General features: G+C 41.9%; 1 protein-coding gene across 1 annotated transcript in view; it reads left to right on the top strand.

Annotated features, from left to right (window-relative positions):
- The window catches only part of CPA6 (carboxypeptidase A6), a 67,462-nt gene that overhangs the window by 33,361 nt on the left and 14,317 nt on the right, over positions 1 to 19,784 (top strand). The window contains exons 6-9 of the mRNA XM_067467401.1: positions 312 to 416; positions 10,176 to 10,286; positions 11,256 to 11,346; positions 18,562 to 18,764. Coding sequence (XP_067323502.1) covers positions 312 to 416; positions 10,176 to 10,286; positions 11,256 to 11,346; positions 18,562 to 18,764 — 510 coding nt within the window. The remainder of the gene's footprint in view (positions 1 to 311; positions 417 to 10,175; positions 10,287 to 11,255; positions 11,347 to 18,561; positions 18,765 to 19,784) is intronic.

A 19,784-nucleotide genomic window follows, 5' to 3' on the forward strand; every position in this document is an offset into this window, starting at 1 on the left:
AAAGTGTGCTCGAGGGAGCTCTTGGGGCTCTGCAAAGCATACTGAGGGGTTTTACACTTTCTCCTCCTCCCCCCTCCTCCCTTTCCAACCACAGAGCCCCTCAGTATGCTTCATGCTATGGAGCAACCAGCTTTGCAATATTCCCCAACTTTGCCCAAAGTGGAACAGTTAATTCCATAAAATCTGTTGAACTCAACCAGAAGTAGTTGAATGTTGTAGGGACACAAAATAGTCAATTTGGAGTTACCTTTCTTGCCTTTTTTCTCAGTTTTTTTTTTTTTGTCCTCATTTATGCACAATTTCTATTGCAGTTAGGCAAAAGATCATGGGGTTACAAGAAAGCTGTCTGGATTGACTGTGGCATTCATGCAAGAGAATGGATTGGCCCAGCCTTTTGCCAGTGGTTTGTGAAAGAGGTAAGGATTGACTTTTCTACAGATTTTTATTTTGTTTTGAATTAGAATATTCCCTGTGCTGCCATAACAGAATGGAGCTTCTATAAATAAAATAAAAGTATTTGCATCTGTCAGTGACAGAATATTCACAAATATCTTTGAAATTCTATTGCTAGAGTCATGATGCTGCTTAATATGCCTTTAACACTGGTTCAAATTGGAAAGAATGAAATATTATTTATTCTCGTGTACAGCTTTACTGTCATAATGACTGACTGGTTTATTGACCGAGAATTGGACTTAGTAATGTTTCGTAGATGATACAGATCAAAGTAAAGCTAATCAAGGAACTACCATTTCAACTCTTGTGAACTTTCAACATTGCAGTCAAGCATATATATAAACTTTATTTTATTGATTGGCCTCAATTAGACAATGCAAAGACTATAGAAGCAGCCTCTTTTCTTTACTTTACTTTACTTTACTTTTCTTGCTCACTGAATTAGTACCCCATTATCTCCCCAAAGGTGCCCAAGGCACCTAACAATAATTAAAAGGACAAGAAAATGTAGTCAAATGCAGTAACATAGCAATAAAACTTCAAAATACAAAAAAAACCTAAGGCAGGTCAGATTTATTCAATTCAATTAAAAGGATGTGTTAAAACTAATTTGATCATTGTATTGTCGAAGGCTTTCATGGCTGGAATCACTAGGTTCTTGTAGGTTTTTTCGGGCTATCGGGCCATGTTCTAGAGGCATTCTCCTGACGTTTCGCCTGCATCTATGGCAAGCATCCTCAGAGGTAGTGAGGTCTGTTGGAAATAGGAAAATGGGTTTATATATCTGTGGAATGACTGGGGTGGGGCAAAGAGCTCTCTGCTGAAGCTAGGTGTGAATGTTTCAGCTGACCACCTTCATTAGCATTTGAAGGCCTGGCTGAGCCTGGGAAAATGTTCTGCTGAGAGGTGTTAAGATGTGCCTGGTTGTTTCCTCTCTGCTGTTTTGCTGTAGTGATTTTAGAGTTTTTTTTAATTTCAACTCTAAAATTACTACAGCAAAACAGCAGAGAGGAAACAACCAGGCACTTCTTAACACCTCTCAACAGAACATTTTCCCAGGCTCAGCCAGGCCTTCAAATGCTAATGAAGGAGAAATACTGTAATCCATAAAAGTTCGTGCTAAGATAAATGGCACCTCAAGACTTTGTATATCATTTCTAAAGCTTATGGATGTTATTCTATGGCATGCTGATATGCAGAGGGAAGGACTGAACTTGCTGACTTTATAGAAAATAGTTTTAGAGATTGGGGAGACATAGATTCATATCTCTTCACAGTCATGATAATCAAAGATTCCCCATTGGTCAGTCATTATGTATCTTTAAACTATCCCGCAGGGCTAGAATAGAATAGAATAGAACAGAATGATAAGACTTTGAAGTGAAAAGAAGGGTAATCCAGTTCAACCTCCCAGGAATACACAATCAAAACATTCCTGACAGATGGTCATCCAGGCTCTTTTTAAAACCTTCCAGAGAAGGAGACAACTCCTCACTCCAAGGTAGCTTATTCCACTCTTGAATAGATGTTACTATCAGGATGTTTTTTCCCAATATTTGAATGGAATCTCTTTAGGTGAGTTGTTATGATGGCCATGTGGAAATGGAGGAATGCTTTGTAAGGTCTGTGACTTCCTTGAGAAATGCAAGGCAGGATTACTGTACATTGAAACACATGTAAGAAACACTTAATGTGGTTATCAGCTTGCATTGTTACAGATGTCCATCGAAGTTGAAATGCAGTACTCAGATGTTACCACGAGGAGGCATGTCAGGCATGCTGTTTATTTAAACCTTTTATTTCAGAATTCAGGAACAGTACAATCCAGGGAGGGACATGATAATACAGAAAATGAATGGTTTGGAATAGCAAATCAGCACTACAGACAATCTCAAGCGGAGCTATGGAAAGTTATATTTTGAACTATTGCTCCCAGAATCTCTGTCAGCATGGCCAATGACTGGGAAATTCAGGAAAGTATAGTTGCAAATACTAACATTTCCCAATTTGTTTGTTTGTTTGTTTACTGTATTTTTTTACCCCTCTCTATCGCATCCCAAAGGGGTCTCAGAGCAGCTTACATTTATATAATATGCCATGTTTTTATCCCAAGACATGACCCAAGCTGCTTTTGCTATTGCATCATTAGCCTTCTTGGGCATCTTTACTGTAACTAGGTTTCTAACTAGCCCTGCTCCTATTGGTAGAGAAATAAAGCTTTTCTATATAAATTATTTAGAGCCCCGGGTGGCACAGTGGGTTAAATCGCTGAGCTGTTGAACTTGTTGACCAAAACATTGCACATTGGAATCGGGGAGCATGGTGAGCTCCCGGTGTTAGCTCCAGCTTCTGTCAACCTAGCAGTTCGAAAACATTCAAATGTGAGTAGATCAATAGGTACCGCTCTGGCAGGAAGGTAATGGCACTCCATGCAGTCATTCCAGCCACATGACCTTGGAGGTGTCTACAGACAACACCAGCTCTTCAGCCAGAGGTAGCCCTAGGTAATTTTCAATGGTAAGCAAACAGTATTCCACCCCCACCCCCAACCAATCACTGATATATATTTTCTGTTCATCATGGGAGTTCTGTGTGCCATATTTGGTTCAATTCCATCATTGGTGGAGTTCAGAATGCTCTTTGATTTTAGATGAACTATACATACCAGTAACTACAACTCGCATATGTCAAGGTCTATTTTCCCCCAAGAGCGCCTCAAAAGCGCCCCTGGGCAAAATCAACTATACTGCAAATGCTTACTTTGCGTAATGGGTTGAGCCGCCCCTGTCTTCAGCTTAGAAATGGAAATGAGCACCAACCCCCAGAGTTGGACACGATTGGACTTAATGTCAAGGGAAACCTTTACCTTATATAAATTATTTATCTCTACATTCCACTTGAATGAACAAAGTTGTTGTGCCGGTGATATGTCTCAATTTTGCCAAGACAGTTCATGTGATCTATTTGAATCTAGCTTTAGGCCCGATTAACTGTTCTGGTCATCTTGTAGATGATATATGTAGATGACAAATGACCAAAGTATGTCTCTGCTGGCAGCTCTATGACAGGCAGTATCCTTGACTGTGATAATTCTTGAACTGCGTTGGAATTTGTAAGTACCATTTAGTGGTAATTTCTTTCTTGAAGAGATAGTTTCACAAAGTTGTGCTCAGGGACCTTTATTTGAAGCCTTGGCTATTGTCCTGGGATATCTCAGTTTCAATCACCCATTCCTTAAAATACTAGATCAATCCAAGGTGATCTATAACTTGACTGCACGTCATAGGACTAAAAGACCCTTAAACAATTCAGTCTTTGGCAGAATGTTAGAAAACTTCAGCTGGTACCAGAGATGAGGAGAAAGTGGATTAGAAATAGAAATCAATGGAAAGTACAGTAGAAGCCTTAAGTTGTTTGGATATCTATAAGAAACAGAAATATAATGTGTTTCCTACACCTTATCAAGTGGTTGTGCTAAAATGGCTCTCTCTTTTCTTTTCTTTTTCTTTTTTTCCTATATTTTTCAGTGTTCTTTGCAGTCAATTTGCAAAATTACCATTCTCCTGTATGCTAAAGAATCAGTTCAGCATCCTTTACTCCTATTGCCTCAGCCTGCCATGGACCTAGTTGTCTGCAACTTGTTAACAGTGCTCAGGGATCTCAGATCTCATTATTTTATGTGTTGACATATGTCAGACTCAGACTCAATGGTGCAATATCTGTTTCCAGGTGGCCTAGTTCCATGCTGTTCAGTAAGAATTAAAAATTAAAAAAACAGGAATCAGGAGCCATAGTGCTGAATTGCTACTTGTTTCATGTGGTTTTGTTCTTATACTTTTCCAAACCACTTACTTATACTTATACTTAAGCGATCCCTCGTTTTCCGAGTATGATGGTCCTCCAATGTTCTTGTGGGTCCGTAAGTGGCTGTGGAGCCCTATTCTTGCTCTGCATCTTCTTCCGCAGTGAGGGCATTGGTTTCCAGGTGGAAGGCGGTCCCGGTCGGGGTTGGCTTGACGTGCCTTCCTCCTAGCACGTTTCTCTCTTTCACCCTCCATTCGTGCCTCCTCGAATTCTGCAGCACTGCTGGTCACAGCTGACCTCCAGCTGGAGCGCTCAAGGGCCAGGGCTTCCCAGTTCTCAGTGTCTATGCCAGAGTTTTTAAGGTTGGCTTTGAGCCCATCTTTAAATCTCTTTTCCTGTCCACCAACATTCCGTTTTCCCTTCTTAAGTTCAGAGTAGAGCAACTGCTTTGGGAGACGGTGGTCAGGCATCCGGACAACGTGGCCGGCCCAGCGGAGTTGATGTTGGAGGACCATCGCTTCAATGCTGGTGGTCTTTGCTTCTTCCAGCACACTGACGTTTGTCCGCTTGTCTTCCCAGGAGATTTGCAGGATTTTCCGGAGGCAGCGCTGATGGAATCGTTCCAGGAGTTGCATGTGACGTCTGTAGACAGTCCACGTCTCACAGGCGTATAGCAGGGTTGGGAGGACAATAGCTTTATAGACAAGCACCTTGGTCTCCCTACGGATGTCCCGGTCCTCAAACACTCTCTGCTTCATTCGGGAAAATGCTGCACTTGCGGAGCTCAGGCGGTGTTGTATTTCAGCGTCGATGTTGACTTTGGTGGAGAGGTGGCTGCCAAGGTAGCGGAAATGGTCAACATTTTCTAATGTTACACCATTAAGCTGTATCTCTGGCATTGGGGAGGAGTTGGCTGGTGACTGCTGGAAGAGCACTTTGGTTTTCTCAATGTTCAGTGACAGGCCAAGCTTCGTGTATGCTTCTGCGAAGGTGTTTAGAGTGGCTTGTAGATCTTCTTCTGTATGCGCACAGACGACATTGTCATCAGCATACTGGAGTTCTATAACAGATGTTGTTGTAACTTTGGTTTTGGCTTTCAGTCTGCTGAGGTTAAATAGCTTGCCATCTGTCCGATAGATGATTTCCACTCCGGTGGGAAGCTTCTCATCAAGAAGGTGAAGTATCATGGCGATGAAGATGGAGAATAAAGTTGGGGCAATAACACATCCCTGTTTGACACCCGATTCCACCTTAAATGGGTCACTTTGGGAGCCACTGCTGTCCAAGACTGTTGCCATCATGTCATCGTGGAGGAGCCGCAGGATGTTCACAAATTTGCTTGGGCACCCGATTTTGTGGAGGATGGTCCAGAGAGCGCTGCGATTCACTGTGTCGAATGCCTTGGCAAGGTCGATGAATGCCATGTACAGAGGTTGGTTTTGTTCCCTGCATTTTTCTTGGAGTTGTCGTGCAGTGAAGATCATGTCCACGGTTCCTCTGGAGGGGCGGAAGCCGTTCTGGGATTCTGGGAGGGTGTCTTCTGAGAGGGGCAGGAGGCGGTTTGCAAGGATTCTTGCGAGGATTTTCCCAGCGGAGGTTAGAAGGGAGATACCTCGATAGTTTCCGCAGTCTGTTCTTTCCCCTTTTTTGAAGAGGGTGATGATGGTGGCATCCTTGAAGTCTGCTGGGATTTTCTCGGTCACCCACACTTTTTCTATGAGCTGGTGGAGTTGGTGTGTCAGCGCAGGTCCTCCCTCTTTGAAGATTTCAGCAGGGATCCCATCTGGTCCGCTGGCTTTGTTATTCTTCTGCTGGCTGATGGCATTGCTGACTTCTTCCAAACTAGGCAGTGCTGCAAGCTCATCCCTGGTTTGTTGTTGCGGGATTTGTGAGAGGACCTCTTCGGCCACATTGGAGCTGCGGTTCAGGAGGCTTTGGTAGTGTTCTTTCCAACGTAGTGCAATTGAGTTTTGGTCCTTCAGGAGTTTGGTTCCATCTGATGAGCGTAGAGGCTGTATGCCATGGTTTCTTGGTCCGTAGATGACCTTTGTGGCTTTGAAAAATCCCTGAGCATTATGAGTATCTGCCAGGTGTTGGATTTCTTCAGCCTTCTTTGTCCACCAGATGTTCTTGAGTTCTCTTGTCCTTCTTTGGACCTCGGCTTTTGCACTAGCGTAGATCTTTTTCTTAGCAGCACAGTTGATGTTTCTCTGCCATGTTTGGAAGGCTTTCCTTTTCTTGTCAATTAGCTGTTGGATCTCGATGTCATTTTCATCAAACCAGTCTTGATGTTTCTTGGCTTGGTATCCAATAGTTTCTTCGCAGGCTTGGATGATGGAGGTCTTCAGTTTGTTCCAGTGTTCCTCAACATTTTCGGGGTGTACTGTGGGTAGATGGTCCTTGAGTGCTGTTTGGAGATGGGCTCGCCTGGAGGGCTCTTGAAGGGCTTGGGTGTTCATTTTGCGCCTTGTCTTTCTTCCTTGGAGTCTGCGCTTGGGGGCAATCTTGATAGCCATCGTGGATCGGATTAGCCTGTGGTCGGTCCAGCAGTCGTCAGCACCTGTCATGGCTCTTGTGAGGAGTACGTCACGGCGGTCTCTGGCACGTGTGATTACATAGTCTAAGAGGTGCCAATGCTTTGACCGTGGGTGCTTCCATGATGTCTTGAACTTGTTTTTCTGGCGGAAGAGCGTGTTGGTGATGACAAGGTTGTGCTCCGCACATTTGGTGAGAAGCAGGATGCCATTCGAGTTGCTGTTTCCAACCCCGTCTTTTCCTATGGTGCCTGGCCACAGGTCGAAGTCTCGCCCGACTCTTGCATTGAAGTCCCCCAGGAGGATGATTTTGTCCTCCTTAGGTATCCCTGATAGGACGGTGTCCAGCTGACAGTAGAATTTCTCCTTGATGTCTTCATCAGCATCTAGTGTTGGTGCATAGGCACTTATGATGGTTGCCCGTTGGTTTTTGGCAAGATCGATTCGGAGGGTTGAGAGTCGTTCGTTGATGCCAGTGGGTGCTTCGGACAGATGTTTCACCAGATCATTCCTGATGGCAAAGCCAACTCCGTGCATTCTTTGGTCTTTTTCGGGCAGTCCCTTCCAGAAGAAGGTGTAGCCTCCTTTTTCTTCCTTCAGCTGTCCCTCTCCTGCTCTCCGGGTCTCCTGAAGGGCTGCTATGTCGATGTTGAAGCGTCCCAGCTCCCTTGCAATGATGGCAGTTCTGCGTTCGGGGCGTTCACTGCCACTGTTGTCCATCAGAGTCCGTACGTTCCACGTACCAAAGTTCATTTTTCTTTTTTGGCCGCAGGGTGGTGACCCCACTGGACGCGGCAGTCCAGTCAGGGATGAGAGAGGCAGACTATGTTTAGGGCACCTTTTCTAGCCCCCTCCCCGTGTGGGGTGAGCAGAGTGGGTCCTCAATAGGGCTGCTCAGTCGCGGATACAGCTGCCGAACTACTCAACTGCCTCGGACCTTGAGGTAGAACGACTGAGTCCGTACCCACCGCCCATGTGCCAGTCTGTGACTAGGGGCTTCCAGATTTCACAGTCCTGCCCCCGTCGCCACTCGCTGATCGCCATGGGACTTTGGTTGCTTGGTTTTTATTTTCTTTGGAAGACGCCTGTGCGTGGGTTTTTTTAATGTGTGGAGGTCAGTGCACAACTGAACAACACACAGTCTTCACAGATGAGGTTCCACTGGTGATGTAGTTTAACACAATGACCGTGGCTTCTCAGTCTGTTGCAGCCTTCTTCCGCCTTCACAGCCGTTGTAACATGTGCCATGTTATCCTCCGCCTGCTCCGCCGTTGAGGTCTTTGGGTCTTCGGACTGTTCTTGGTCTGGGACCTCCCCCGCAGCCACTCCTGGGAGTGCACGACTCCAGTTGCTGTGCCTACAGGTTCATCGGAACACGCAAGCCCCCTCACCACGGCAAGGTGACAGTCCGTCGAGGGGGATTTTTTCAAAAGCAACACTGATGGAATCTTTCCAGAAGTTTTGTAGAAGTTCAAAGGATGAGATTTGAAAACATATTGTCACATCTAATAGGTCCTACTTTTCCAAACCAGTACGGGGCTTAAGTCATATGGAAACTAGGACAATTTTCCAAGGATATTATCCCATGTGTTTGTACCATGTATATATTTCATGCGGATATGCCAATTACAAGGAGCTGGCTGATCATTTCAGTCTCTCCTAGCAATTTAGTAGTTGATCAAGAATAGCCAGTGTGTAGTTCAAGATCCCTAGATGCCCTACACCACATTTCAGTCCCAACTAAATTAGGCTTACCAATGTGAAATCGGTAACACAGCACTTACATAAGTTCAATATTTTCATTTAGTCCGCTCTACGTGAGATTTACAGCTGGATTTGGACCTTTACTTATAAAAATATTAACAGCTGAAGTATAATATTTGTTAATATTTAGTTTTTTAAAATCTGTTGTAATCACTGTGAGTAACTTAACAGACTGAAAGGTGCTTAAAATGCTTTAAATTGATTCAAGAATATGACACATTATCCCTACCTTGGAAGAGAGATTGGTATGTTCACCCTTCATAAATTGCAGAAAACATTTTATAGAATACGTATTTTGACACTTGTGATTTGTATATTGCTTATCTTGATACCATTAAATCTGCCTGAAGGCATTAGAAATATCTCTGGGGAAAAACAGTTTCAGTACCAAATCAGAAGGGTCATGAGAACAAAAAAGCACTCATCTGTATTAGACCAAACATTTCTCTGATATGGCTTTCAATCTTTCAGAATGGCTAGCATTCAAGCAAGATGGAAGTAACACCATTCTCCTATTGTCACTCTCTGGCAACCGATTCTGAGAGGGATATTGCTTCCAAACCTGGTTGAAGTTTAGAGTTACGCATATACCTTTTCCTCCATGAAGTTGGACCTATTAGATGTGACAATATGTTTTCAAATCTCATCCTTTGAACTTCTACAAAACTTCTGGAAAGATTCCATCAGTGTTGCTTTTGAAAAATTCTGCAAATCTCTTGGGAAGGCAGGTTGACAGACATCAGTGTTCTGGAAGAAGCAAAGACCACCAACATTGGGGTGGTCTCCTCCCCATCAACTCCACTGGACTGGCCACATTGTCTGAATGCCCAATCATCGTTACTCAAAGCAGTTCCTTTTCTCTCAGCTCAAGAACAGAAAAACAATATGTGGGGGATAGCAAAAAAGATTTAAAAATGGGATTAAAGGTAACCTTTAAAATGTGGAATAAACACCAAGAACTGGGAAGCCCTGGCCCTCGAGCGCTCTCACTAGAGGTGAGCTGTTACCAACAGTGCTGTGGATTTTGAAGAGTCACAAATGAAGGACGAGAAGGAGAAATGTGTGAAGAGGAAGGTGTGTCAAATAAACCCTTGTCTGGACTGCCTTCCATCTGGAAATCAATGTCCTCACTGTGAAAGGCCACGTGGATCCAGAACAGGTCTCTGCAGTCACTTACCACCTTGAAAGACTATTATACTTGGCCACAAGTGATCGCCTGTGATGATGATGATTTTTTTCATACATAAGCCATGGGAAAAGTGGAAGAATGAGCAAGTGAAGATAGAAACTATAAGAAGCAGGGTTGGCAGTTTCCCCCAGTGATGTTTTCATGATGAAAATTCCTCCATTGATCTTAATTTTAAAATTATATTGGTGGGATTTAGACTTTGTGTAAGCTTTCTGCACACCTTATGGCAGGGCATAAAGCCCTCCAAATGTTGATAGACAACAACCCCCATCCATCCTCAGTTGCTATGCTAATTAAGGTTGATAGGAGTTGTAGTCTAGCAATATTTGGAAGTCACTGGTTCCCCAGCCTTTGGGTATGGGAATAGACAGTGCCTATGGGGACATACAGTACAAACATTTCTTCAACAACTTGATGTCCACTCATAGGCTCTTCAGACATACCAAAGTGACCCAGCCATGAGAAGAATGCTAAATCAACTGTATTTTTACATCATGCCCATTTTTAATGTGGATGGATACCATTTCAGCTGGACCCATGTAAGTAATTCTCCAGCTTTAAGGTATTGTTATCACAAAAGGAAAAATTATTTACTCAGCCCAGTGAACTATTTAGAAAACAAGATCAGAAAGAGAAACAGGTGAAATTAGATATAGTGAGATATTATAGTGCAGTAGCAGAGGTAAGAACATAAATAATCCTTTTTGTCACACTACATATATTAAATATACAAGTTCACATTACACTTGAAGTGTAACAAAACTTTCTTACTTTAAGAAACAGTGAACAGAGTGTATTGGTTTAACATCTGACATTTGACAGACCTTCTGCTTGTTATTCGAAGGTTTATAGCTAGAGAGACAATGGTTGCACCCTTATCCCACTCCCACAACTAGGTACTCTGCTGAAATACCTGAAGCTTTAATGTCATGAACCATTAGTGCATCTGATGAATTGGATTAAATTCCATAACAGCTCATGTTAAAATATATTATTTAGTTGTAAAGGTTCTTTTAGATTGCCTCTCTCCTCTTTTTGATATGTAAATGTACAGTATAGTATAATCCACAGATTCAATATCCATAGTTTCACTTACCCAGGCTACAGAAATATTCCCCCAGAAAATATCTGTAGGTCTCTCTAGGTCAGGCATGGGCAAGCTTTGGCCCTCCAGGTGTTTTGGATTTCAACTCCCACAATTCCTAACAGCCAGTAGGCTATTAGGAATTGTGGGAGTTGAATTCCAAAACAACTGGAGGGCCGAAGTTTGCCTATGCCTGCTCTAGGTCCTCCTGTGCAATTATATTGCATGCTTCCAGCCCAAGTATATTCAAGATATAGGGTTCGCTAATATTCATGGTTGCAGGAATCTGCAACATATCTCTTTCATGGATACTGGGGTCTTACTGTATTTTAAAGAACACCATTTAACAATTGCATAATAATTTATAATGTATGTATGTGTGTATGTATAGTGTTTTGTTCTATTTTATGAAATCTGTGGATAGGATCGATTCTGGAGAAAAACAAGATCAAAGAATTCAAGGTTCCACTGCCATGGAGTAGATGCTAATCGTAACTGGAAAGTGAAATGGTGTGGTAAGTTGGGAAGTAAATCTGAACATCAGGCACTTTAGCTTTTTCATTATCCATGATATCACATAAAAGCACAAATTATCCAAACTGTATATGGCTGGAGGCCTATTTATACCATTGAAATTATTTCAAGGTCAACTCAGACTCTTGTTATTGTTATTATTGTACTTTAACATGCACAGCCTTGTACTACCCTCCACGAGTTGGGCTATAATCTGCTTTCATATAGGATAGAGTGGAGAACTAATGGGCTGGCAAATATTTTTGACAGCAAAACTCACAAGTCTAACCAGCATTGCTGATGTAACAGATGATAAGATATGCATTCACCAGCCTTGCTCTAGCCAGTGGTTCTCAACCTGTGGGTCCCCAAGTGTTTTGGCCTACAACTCCCAGAAATCCCAGCCAGTTTACCAGCTGTTAGGATTTCTGGGAGTTGAAGGCCAAAACATCTGGGGACCCACAGGTTGAGAAACACTGCTCTAGGTCACTTTATGTAGTATAGATGTAAAGCCCAAAATAAAATGTGATCTATTTGCAAACACCTACTTATTTGTGAGATTGATTTTTCTACAAATTGTAGAGGCATTCAGGAGGCTAACAACAATAATAACCAAAGAAAAGGAACAACAGCAAAACTCACTAAAAGCAAAATAATTTTAAAGCAACTGTTTTTCTTTTCAAGGAAAAAAAATCTAATTCAAGGGAAGAACTGATGCCCAAAGCAATTACATGCCATTCATACTTGTCAAGAAAAAGAGCGTCTTTCATGTGCCTTGTAAAAGATAATAGAATTCTACATTTGGAAGAGTTCCCATGGAGCATCGAATCCAATCCCCTGCTTAGCAGGATCTCCTTCTAGAGCAGGGGTCCTCAAACTATGGCCCGGGGGCCAGATACGGCCCTCCAAGGGCATTTTCCTAGCCCTTGCTCAGGGTCTGAAATGACTTGAAAACACACAATAACAACAAAAATCCTATCTCATCAGCTAAAAGGCCCACACTTCCCATTGAGATACTAATAAGTTTACACTTGTTAAAATTGTACTTCATTTTAATTATTGTATTGTTTTTAAGTGCCTTTTCCACTACAAATAAGATATATGCAGTGTGCATAGGAATTCATTCCTGCTTTTTTCAAATTATAATCCGGCCCTCCAACAGTTTGAGGGACTGTGACCTAGCCCTCTGTTTAAAAAGTTTGTGGATCCCTGTTCTAGAGCATCCCCAGCAGGTAGCTTTCCAGCCTCTTTTTGAAGATATCCAGAGAAGGAGACCCCACCATTTCCATTACTGATCCACTCTTACTGTCATGAAGTTCCTACTAATTATGAACTGAAATCTACGCTCACAAGTAACTTAAAACCATTAGATCAGGTTCTACCCTCTGCAGCAGTACAGAACATGGCTGCCCCTGCCACTCAATGAGAGCCCTTGAGATATTAAAAGAGTACAATTGTGCCACCATCCCTCATTCATCTCTTTGCCAAACAGAACATGTCCAGTTTCTTGAACCTTTCTTCATATACTTTGTTTTCCATATTTCATATCATTCGTGCTGCTCTTCTCTGAACCTGTATCATTTTTAAACCTAGAAATGGATGCTGTATTACAGATGAGACCTGACCAGCATAGAAATAGTTGGGCTGTTGCTTCCCTTGATGTGGCAACTATGGTTCTGTTAATGCAGGCTAACATAATATTTGTCCAGATCCTTAAATAATGGCCAAATTGACCAGGGCTTCTGGGAGATGAAGCTCAACAATATGAGAAAAGGCTAGAACTATTGCTTTGCTGCACAAAGTAAAGGGGAATGTAGCAAGCAGAATCAGCCTTCCACATTCATAGAGATCAGGGTTGGAGAATCTCTGTTAATGTGGAAAAGCTACACATCTCTCCAAGGATAGGGCAAGGCCAGCAAGTGGTGGTGGTGGTGGTGGTGGGTGCCCCTGTGTCTTCTTGAAAGCTGTAGAGAGTAAGGTAGTGGTAGTTTCAGTTGCCAACCATCATCCAAAAAACAACCAGTAGACTTTAGTGGAATGGATGGTGAGCTGTGGGGAGTGGATTTCAGTCATAATACCCCCCCTCCCCCCCCCCCCCCGCGCTGAAGCCTGCTGGTTGCTGGACTTCATTCAGGAAGTTGCAGAGCAAGGATCATTGCAAAGCAGTGATGATCTGAGTCACCAATCACAACCTCCAAGTCTACGAAAGAGCAGATGTCCAAGGACAGGGTTAGTGACTCAGATCATCGCTTTCTTGCCCCCTGAAGCCATAGGGATCAGAGCACTGCACGCTGGCCTCAAGCAGCAAACCTGCAAATAATCAAATCTGTGAATGCCAAACCTGTGAATATGGAAGGCCAATCATACATTTTTTTAAACCAAAAACTCAATTGCCTTTCAAAAACTGGTCTTGTTTATGTACATATCTTTTAGCACTATATTGCTTGTTATTACATCGTATACATCCAATCCAACCAGGAATTCCTTATTTCAGTCAGTTTTCCCTCTCACATCGTAAATGCACACATTCATCTCATTTTGCTTAGATAGCATTCCCACATGTGTCTTTTTTCTTTTAAAAAAAGATAAGCTTATAGAAATCTGATTCTGACAACAGTCCTTTCTTTTGATGTAAATGATTTTTCAGATGCAAAAGGGAGATACAGGACGGCCATGTATTTGCCCAAGGACACAAAGCAAGGCAATAACAATGACAGAATGAGAGCTTGCTCTGATTCCATAAACATTTGTCATCTTATATTGCCTCTCTCAGTGAGACAAAAGAAAATGAACAGGGAAATCATTTTTTGATGTTATCGTGACCTCCTTCAATCCATATTCTTATGAAGATGTCTTAGTTCTGCTTCTAGTTTTCAGGCCTTGAAATTCTTTACTGGTGCCTGAGGGCAGGTATGTTTTGAGCATGAAGCTTTTTTTTTTTCATTTTGTCAGCTCAGGTTTGGCATTCAACATACTCGGCTGTTTCTTTTTCTTTAAGGCAAGATTTTAATGTCAGCCGTGTTTCGCTTTACTGGCACAAACACCTTGATATAATATTTACCTCTTCTTGCATTTTATGTTGGATGGAATACAAGAACTACTCCAGCTATTTATGGCTCACATTTTAGATAAAATGGAAATATTTGTTTAATTGCAACTCTCTTCTTATGTCTTATTTAAAATGCAATTATAAATCTAGTCTGTCTGTGTTTTGGGTGTGGTCTTAAGATCACATTATTCTGACAGATCAAATGCTTTGTGGTAGATTCCGTGGCTTCCCCAGTTTAATATCTCATCTGATAAATCCTGTGAAAAATTGCTTCTGGTTCGGTCTGATGAAAAATAAAATTACAACATTTCACCATAAGGTATCTGTCAGAAGATAAATCTAGAAATCTAGATTATTATATTGAAATTATTTTAATATCTCAAAACTGACAGAAACAAGCAAGAATCTTGAAAATGCAAATTAGTATAGGATTATATTTTTTGAAGAAAAAGTCCACAAACAACATCTTACTTTGAGATATAGCTTTTTGCTTTTTTCGAGGGACTTTCCACCTTTTGAACGTACTCTCATAATTATTGCAACTCCGCCAACATTGTGGAGACTTCATCACCCTCTGACTCTCTCACTGTGATCTCACCCAGCACTTTTTTCTTTAGCTGAGAATGACAGGGTGAGAAAATTTTGTCAGATCATTCCTTCTCCCTCTCTCCTGTTTTTCTTCAGTGAAGGCCCAGTACTGTCACCACTGCTGCAAAAACTTCCACTTCTCTAGTGTATATGTCAGTAAAATAATTATAACAACAGAGTTTATCAACTATAACAGAGTTAAAAACATAATAAACATACAAACAGCTTCTGGCTGATGAGAGGATTGTTGTTGCTGCTGCTGTGTGCTTTCAAGTCGTTTCAGACTTAGGTTGACCCTGCGCAAGGGCCGGGTAAGTGACCTTGGAAGGCTGTTTCTGGCCCCCGGGTCTTAGTTTGAGGACCCTTGCTCTAAACTCTTCACACCATCATAATATTATAGCACTTCCTACTGTCATACCATTTTGCTATCATAGTGTTAATACGCCTAGTGTTATAGTAGGTTAAACCGCTGAGCTGCTGAACTTGCTGACCGAAAGGTTGGTGGTTCAAATCCGGGGAGTGGGGTGAGCTCCCATTGTTAGCCTCAACTTCTGTCAACCTTGCAGTTCAAAAACAGGAGCCCCGGTGGCGCAGTGGGTTAAACCACTGTGACGGCAGGACTGAAGACCAACAGGTCACAGGTTCGAATTCAGGGAGAGACAGATGAGCTCCCTCTATCAGCTCCAGCTCCTCATGCGGGGACATGAGAGAAGCCTCCCACAAGGATGATAAAACATCAAATCATCCGGGCGTTCCCTGGGCAAGTCCTTCCAGACGGCCAATTCTCTCGCAGCAGAAGTGACTTGCAGTTTCTCAGGTCGCTCCTGACACGACAAAAAAAGTTCAAAAACATACAAATGTGAGTAGATCAATAGGTACCGCTTCTGCGGTGCTCCATGTAGTCATGCCAGCCACATGACCTTTGAGGTATCTACGGACAACGCCAGCTCTTCAGCTTAGAAATGGAAATGAGCACCACCCCCCAGAGTTGGACACAACAAGACTTAATGTCTGGGGAACTAATTACAAAGTGAAGGCTAAGATACAAAAGTTGGTAATGACACAATTAATATGGATGAAAAGGGCTGTGCAGATTACACTCTTGAAGTGCAAATGTGTTAAAGGTGTGGTAGAGAGCATCACCAATCAACTATTCTCTCGAGACTTTAGGTTCTATGGCATATTATTTTACCACACACACAAATGGAGAACCCCAGTAGGTGAAATCAGAACCTTATATGAATTGAGTATATTTCTTATAGAACCAAGAATAGGACATACACACCCGGCCAAAGGTTCCATTGGAACATATGGGGTCCATCAGGAAATATAATAGTGTGGAAAGATGTTCCTGGAGCAAGCAGTTCAAAAACCACTGGATCATAGCATGTGACAAGACATTAAAACAGGATGTTCTTTTGGGTTGAATGGCTTGGCAATTTTATTTTACTGAATAGTACACTATTGGCATTTCTCTACTCCTAACTACCCATCTGTTCACAGGCAAGGCTAACCTTTATTAGCAAATTCTTGCAGATAGTCATAAAGAGCAATACTTAGTTTCTTAAACTTCACATAGCCTTGCTAGATTTTTCCTTCTTAAAGTGGTGCTACTTAGTTATTTCTTAATTATCAAGAAAACAATGTAAACAATATATAGTTAATGTTAGTAATAATCATAATGCACTGTTGATTCTCATTCCCTTAATGTTGGTGGCACATTACCAAAAATACTTATTTTAAAAGAGTATTCAATAAACTCCTTGTGGCAGAAATAATGAGCTGTGAAGGTCTTATTACTATGCAGAATGGCTGAAAACACAATTATTATGTGAAGCACAAGCCAGTGATACAAAAGATGTATAAGACATCTCGTTATTGCTAAGTATGATTAAAGACCAAAAAAATGGTTAGCAAATGAAAAGCATGGAATCTGTATTCCTGTGCTCACAACATAAATAAAAAGAGCCATGCTAGATACAACAAGTCAATCATCTTCTCTTTTACATAAGTATTCTGGAGTTCTAAAGCCACTGCAGTAAATGTTTCAAGCTATAGCCATGCTTGTTTAATTTGAACAGCTGTGCTGGGAGAACAGCAAGTTTTTGATTTGTGCAAAGTACTTTCAGCAAAATTGCAATCATTAGTTCCAAATAGAACAGAACTATTAAATCAGTGAAACCTAAAAAATGCATTGATTCATTGGGCTACTGTGTTTGGGGATAACAATTGGATTTGGTCCTTGTTCTAACAGGTTGAAATATGTGTGTAATTCAAATGTACTCTTGTACCCTGAACACTGTGCCTAAACCGCTGAGCTGCTGAACTTGCTGACTGAAAGGTTGGTGGTTCGAATCTGTGGGGCGAGGTGAGCTCCCACTGTTATCCCCAGCTTCTGCCAACCTGTTGTTGCTGTTTATTTATTTATTTACTATACTTGTATACCGCTTTTCTCAGCCTATCGGCAACTCAAGGTCGTTTACAACAAGTCAGTACACATAATATCAAAAACAAATGAAACATTAAAAACAATATAAAACCACAACAAAAACAATAAAACCAACATCATTAGCATCTCCTAGTTAAAAACATTGTCCAATTCCATTGTCGAGTGATTCCATTTCCTATGTCAGTTACTCTGCATTTGTAAACGCTTGCTCAAACAACCATGTCTTAACTTGTCTCCGAAACGTTAAGAGTGAGGGAGCTGATCTAATCTCCTTAGGGAGGGCGTTCCATAGCTGAGGGGCCACCACTGAGAGGGCCCTGTCTCTCGTCCCCGCCAAACGTACTTGTGATGAAGGCGGGATCAAAAGCAGGGCCTCCCCGAACGATCTTAAAGTCATAGATGGTTCATAAGGGGAGATGCATTCAGACAGGTAAATTGGGCCAGAACCATTTAGGGCTATAAAAAAAAGCCAGTACTTTGAATTGTGCCCGGTAGCAGACTGGCAGCCAGAGGAGCTGGCGCAGCAGAGGAGTTGTATCCTCCCTGAGCGCCGCTCCTGTTTATTTGTTCAGTTGCTTCCAGCTCTTGGAACAGCGCATGCCAGAGCTCTCCATCAGCCGTCACTGCCCCGAGTTCCTTCAAGGTCAAGCCATTCACTTCAAGGATAACATTCATCCATCTTGCCCTCTTCCTTTTTCTTTCTGCCAACCTAGCAGTTTGAAAACATGCAAATGTGAGTAGATCAATAGGTACTGCTTCTGCCAGAAGGTAATGCCACGCAATGCAGGCATACTGGTCACATGATCTTGGAGGTGTCTACAGACAACGCCGGCTCTATGGCTTAGTAATGGAGATGAGCACCACCTCCCAGAGTTGGACACAACTAGACTTAATGTCGGGAAAACCTTTACCTTTACTACCCTGTCAGCATTGTTGAATCAATTAAAAAGTGTCTTCTGTATCACCTGGAATCCATTTTTCCTCTTTTGATTCAAACATGATGGTTTTGTTTTATGAAAATATGTTGACAAGACAGAGCCCCACCAAGTGTGGAAGCACTGGACAGTTTTTCTTATCTGTAACCATGGTATTTCATGTGCTATTGTCATTTCACTTCCATTCAATGCATAGATGAAGGTGCTTCCCTCCACCCCTGTGATGACACATACTGCGGCCCTTTCCCTGAATCTGAGTCAGAAGTGAAGGCAGTGGCCCACTTCCTACGCAAGCACCGGAAACAAATAAAAGCCTACCTGTCCTTTCATGCATATGCCCAGATGTTGTTGTATCCATACTCCTATAAGTATGCAACCATTCCAAATTTCAGCTGTGTGGTAAGTACAAAGTTGGAAAAATTTTGAATCTTTGCATGTTACTTGGGCTCTTTTAGAAAAATGAGGGAGTAGCCTCTTTTGTGGTCACTGGTAGCTAATTGACCAGGATTGTTGACACTGAATCTTAAGTACAGTTTCAGGTGTACTTAATGCTAGGAAACAAGAGCCCCAAATAGTGTGGCAAGAAAGCAACCAAGGACAAAAACAAACAAAGGAAAGAAGAATGTACTCTACCTGTCTCCCACATACCCACCTTTGTCTACTTAACCTGCATCAAGCCTCCTTTACTGACTCCAAAAGCTTCACTTACTGCTGCTTCTGCCATTCATATAGCTATACTAAGATCTGTTCTGTGGGAGGAGAATATATTATTGGAATTGCTAGGCAACAGTTATGTGCTCTCACTATTACTTCTAGTTCAGAAGTGAACTTCACGACTAACACAAGTGATTCCTCAGGCTGCCGCTATTTTGAGGGAATGAGCCAAGGGGTGCACCCTTGATCTGTTGTAACTTCATAAAGGAGTTTGGAGCACTGCTCTTGTTCATTATTCCATACACAGAGGTGTTTCTCAACATCCTTTGTGATAATGGAAAGGATCTAAATTTTGGGCCATTTACTGTCATCTCTTCATACAACAAAATATTTTTTCTAATTTGACAGATGTTACGAAGGCATATCATAGAGAGTGCTGGTTACCCCAGTGAAACGGATTGTAGACCTTTTGAGATTGTTCTGTATCCATGTAGAAGAGGAAACAGAACTGCCCATCATGCCATACACTACATTCCCCTTTCCAAGATGTCTCTATATTCAGTGTGACTTCTGAATACAGAGAAGTGGATTGTGGATTGTGTGGTTTTAATAATGGATGTAATGTTTTAACTGTTTTAATGTGTACTAATTTTAATCTTAATTTAAATGTTTGTTTTAATTGCATGTTGTTTTTAAGGCATTGAATAGTTGCCTATGTGTAAAGCTGTCTTGGGTTCCCTTCGGGGTTGAGAAGGGTGGGGTATA

This window comes from Anolis sagrei, chromosome 4 (genome assembly GCF_037176765.1).
Source record: "Anolis sagrei isolate rAnoSag1 chromosome 4, rAnoSag1.mat, whole genome shotgun sequence".
Taxonomy (NCBI): Eukaryota; Metazoa; Chordata; class Lepidosauria; order Squamata; family Dactyloidae; genus Anolis; species Anolis sagrei.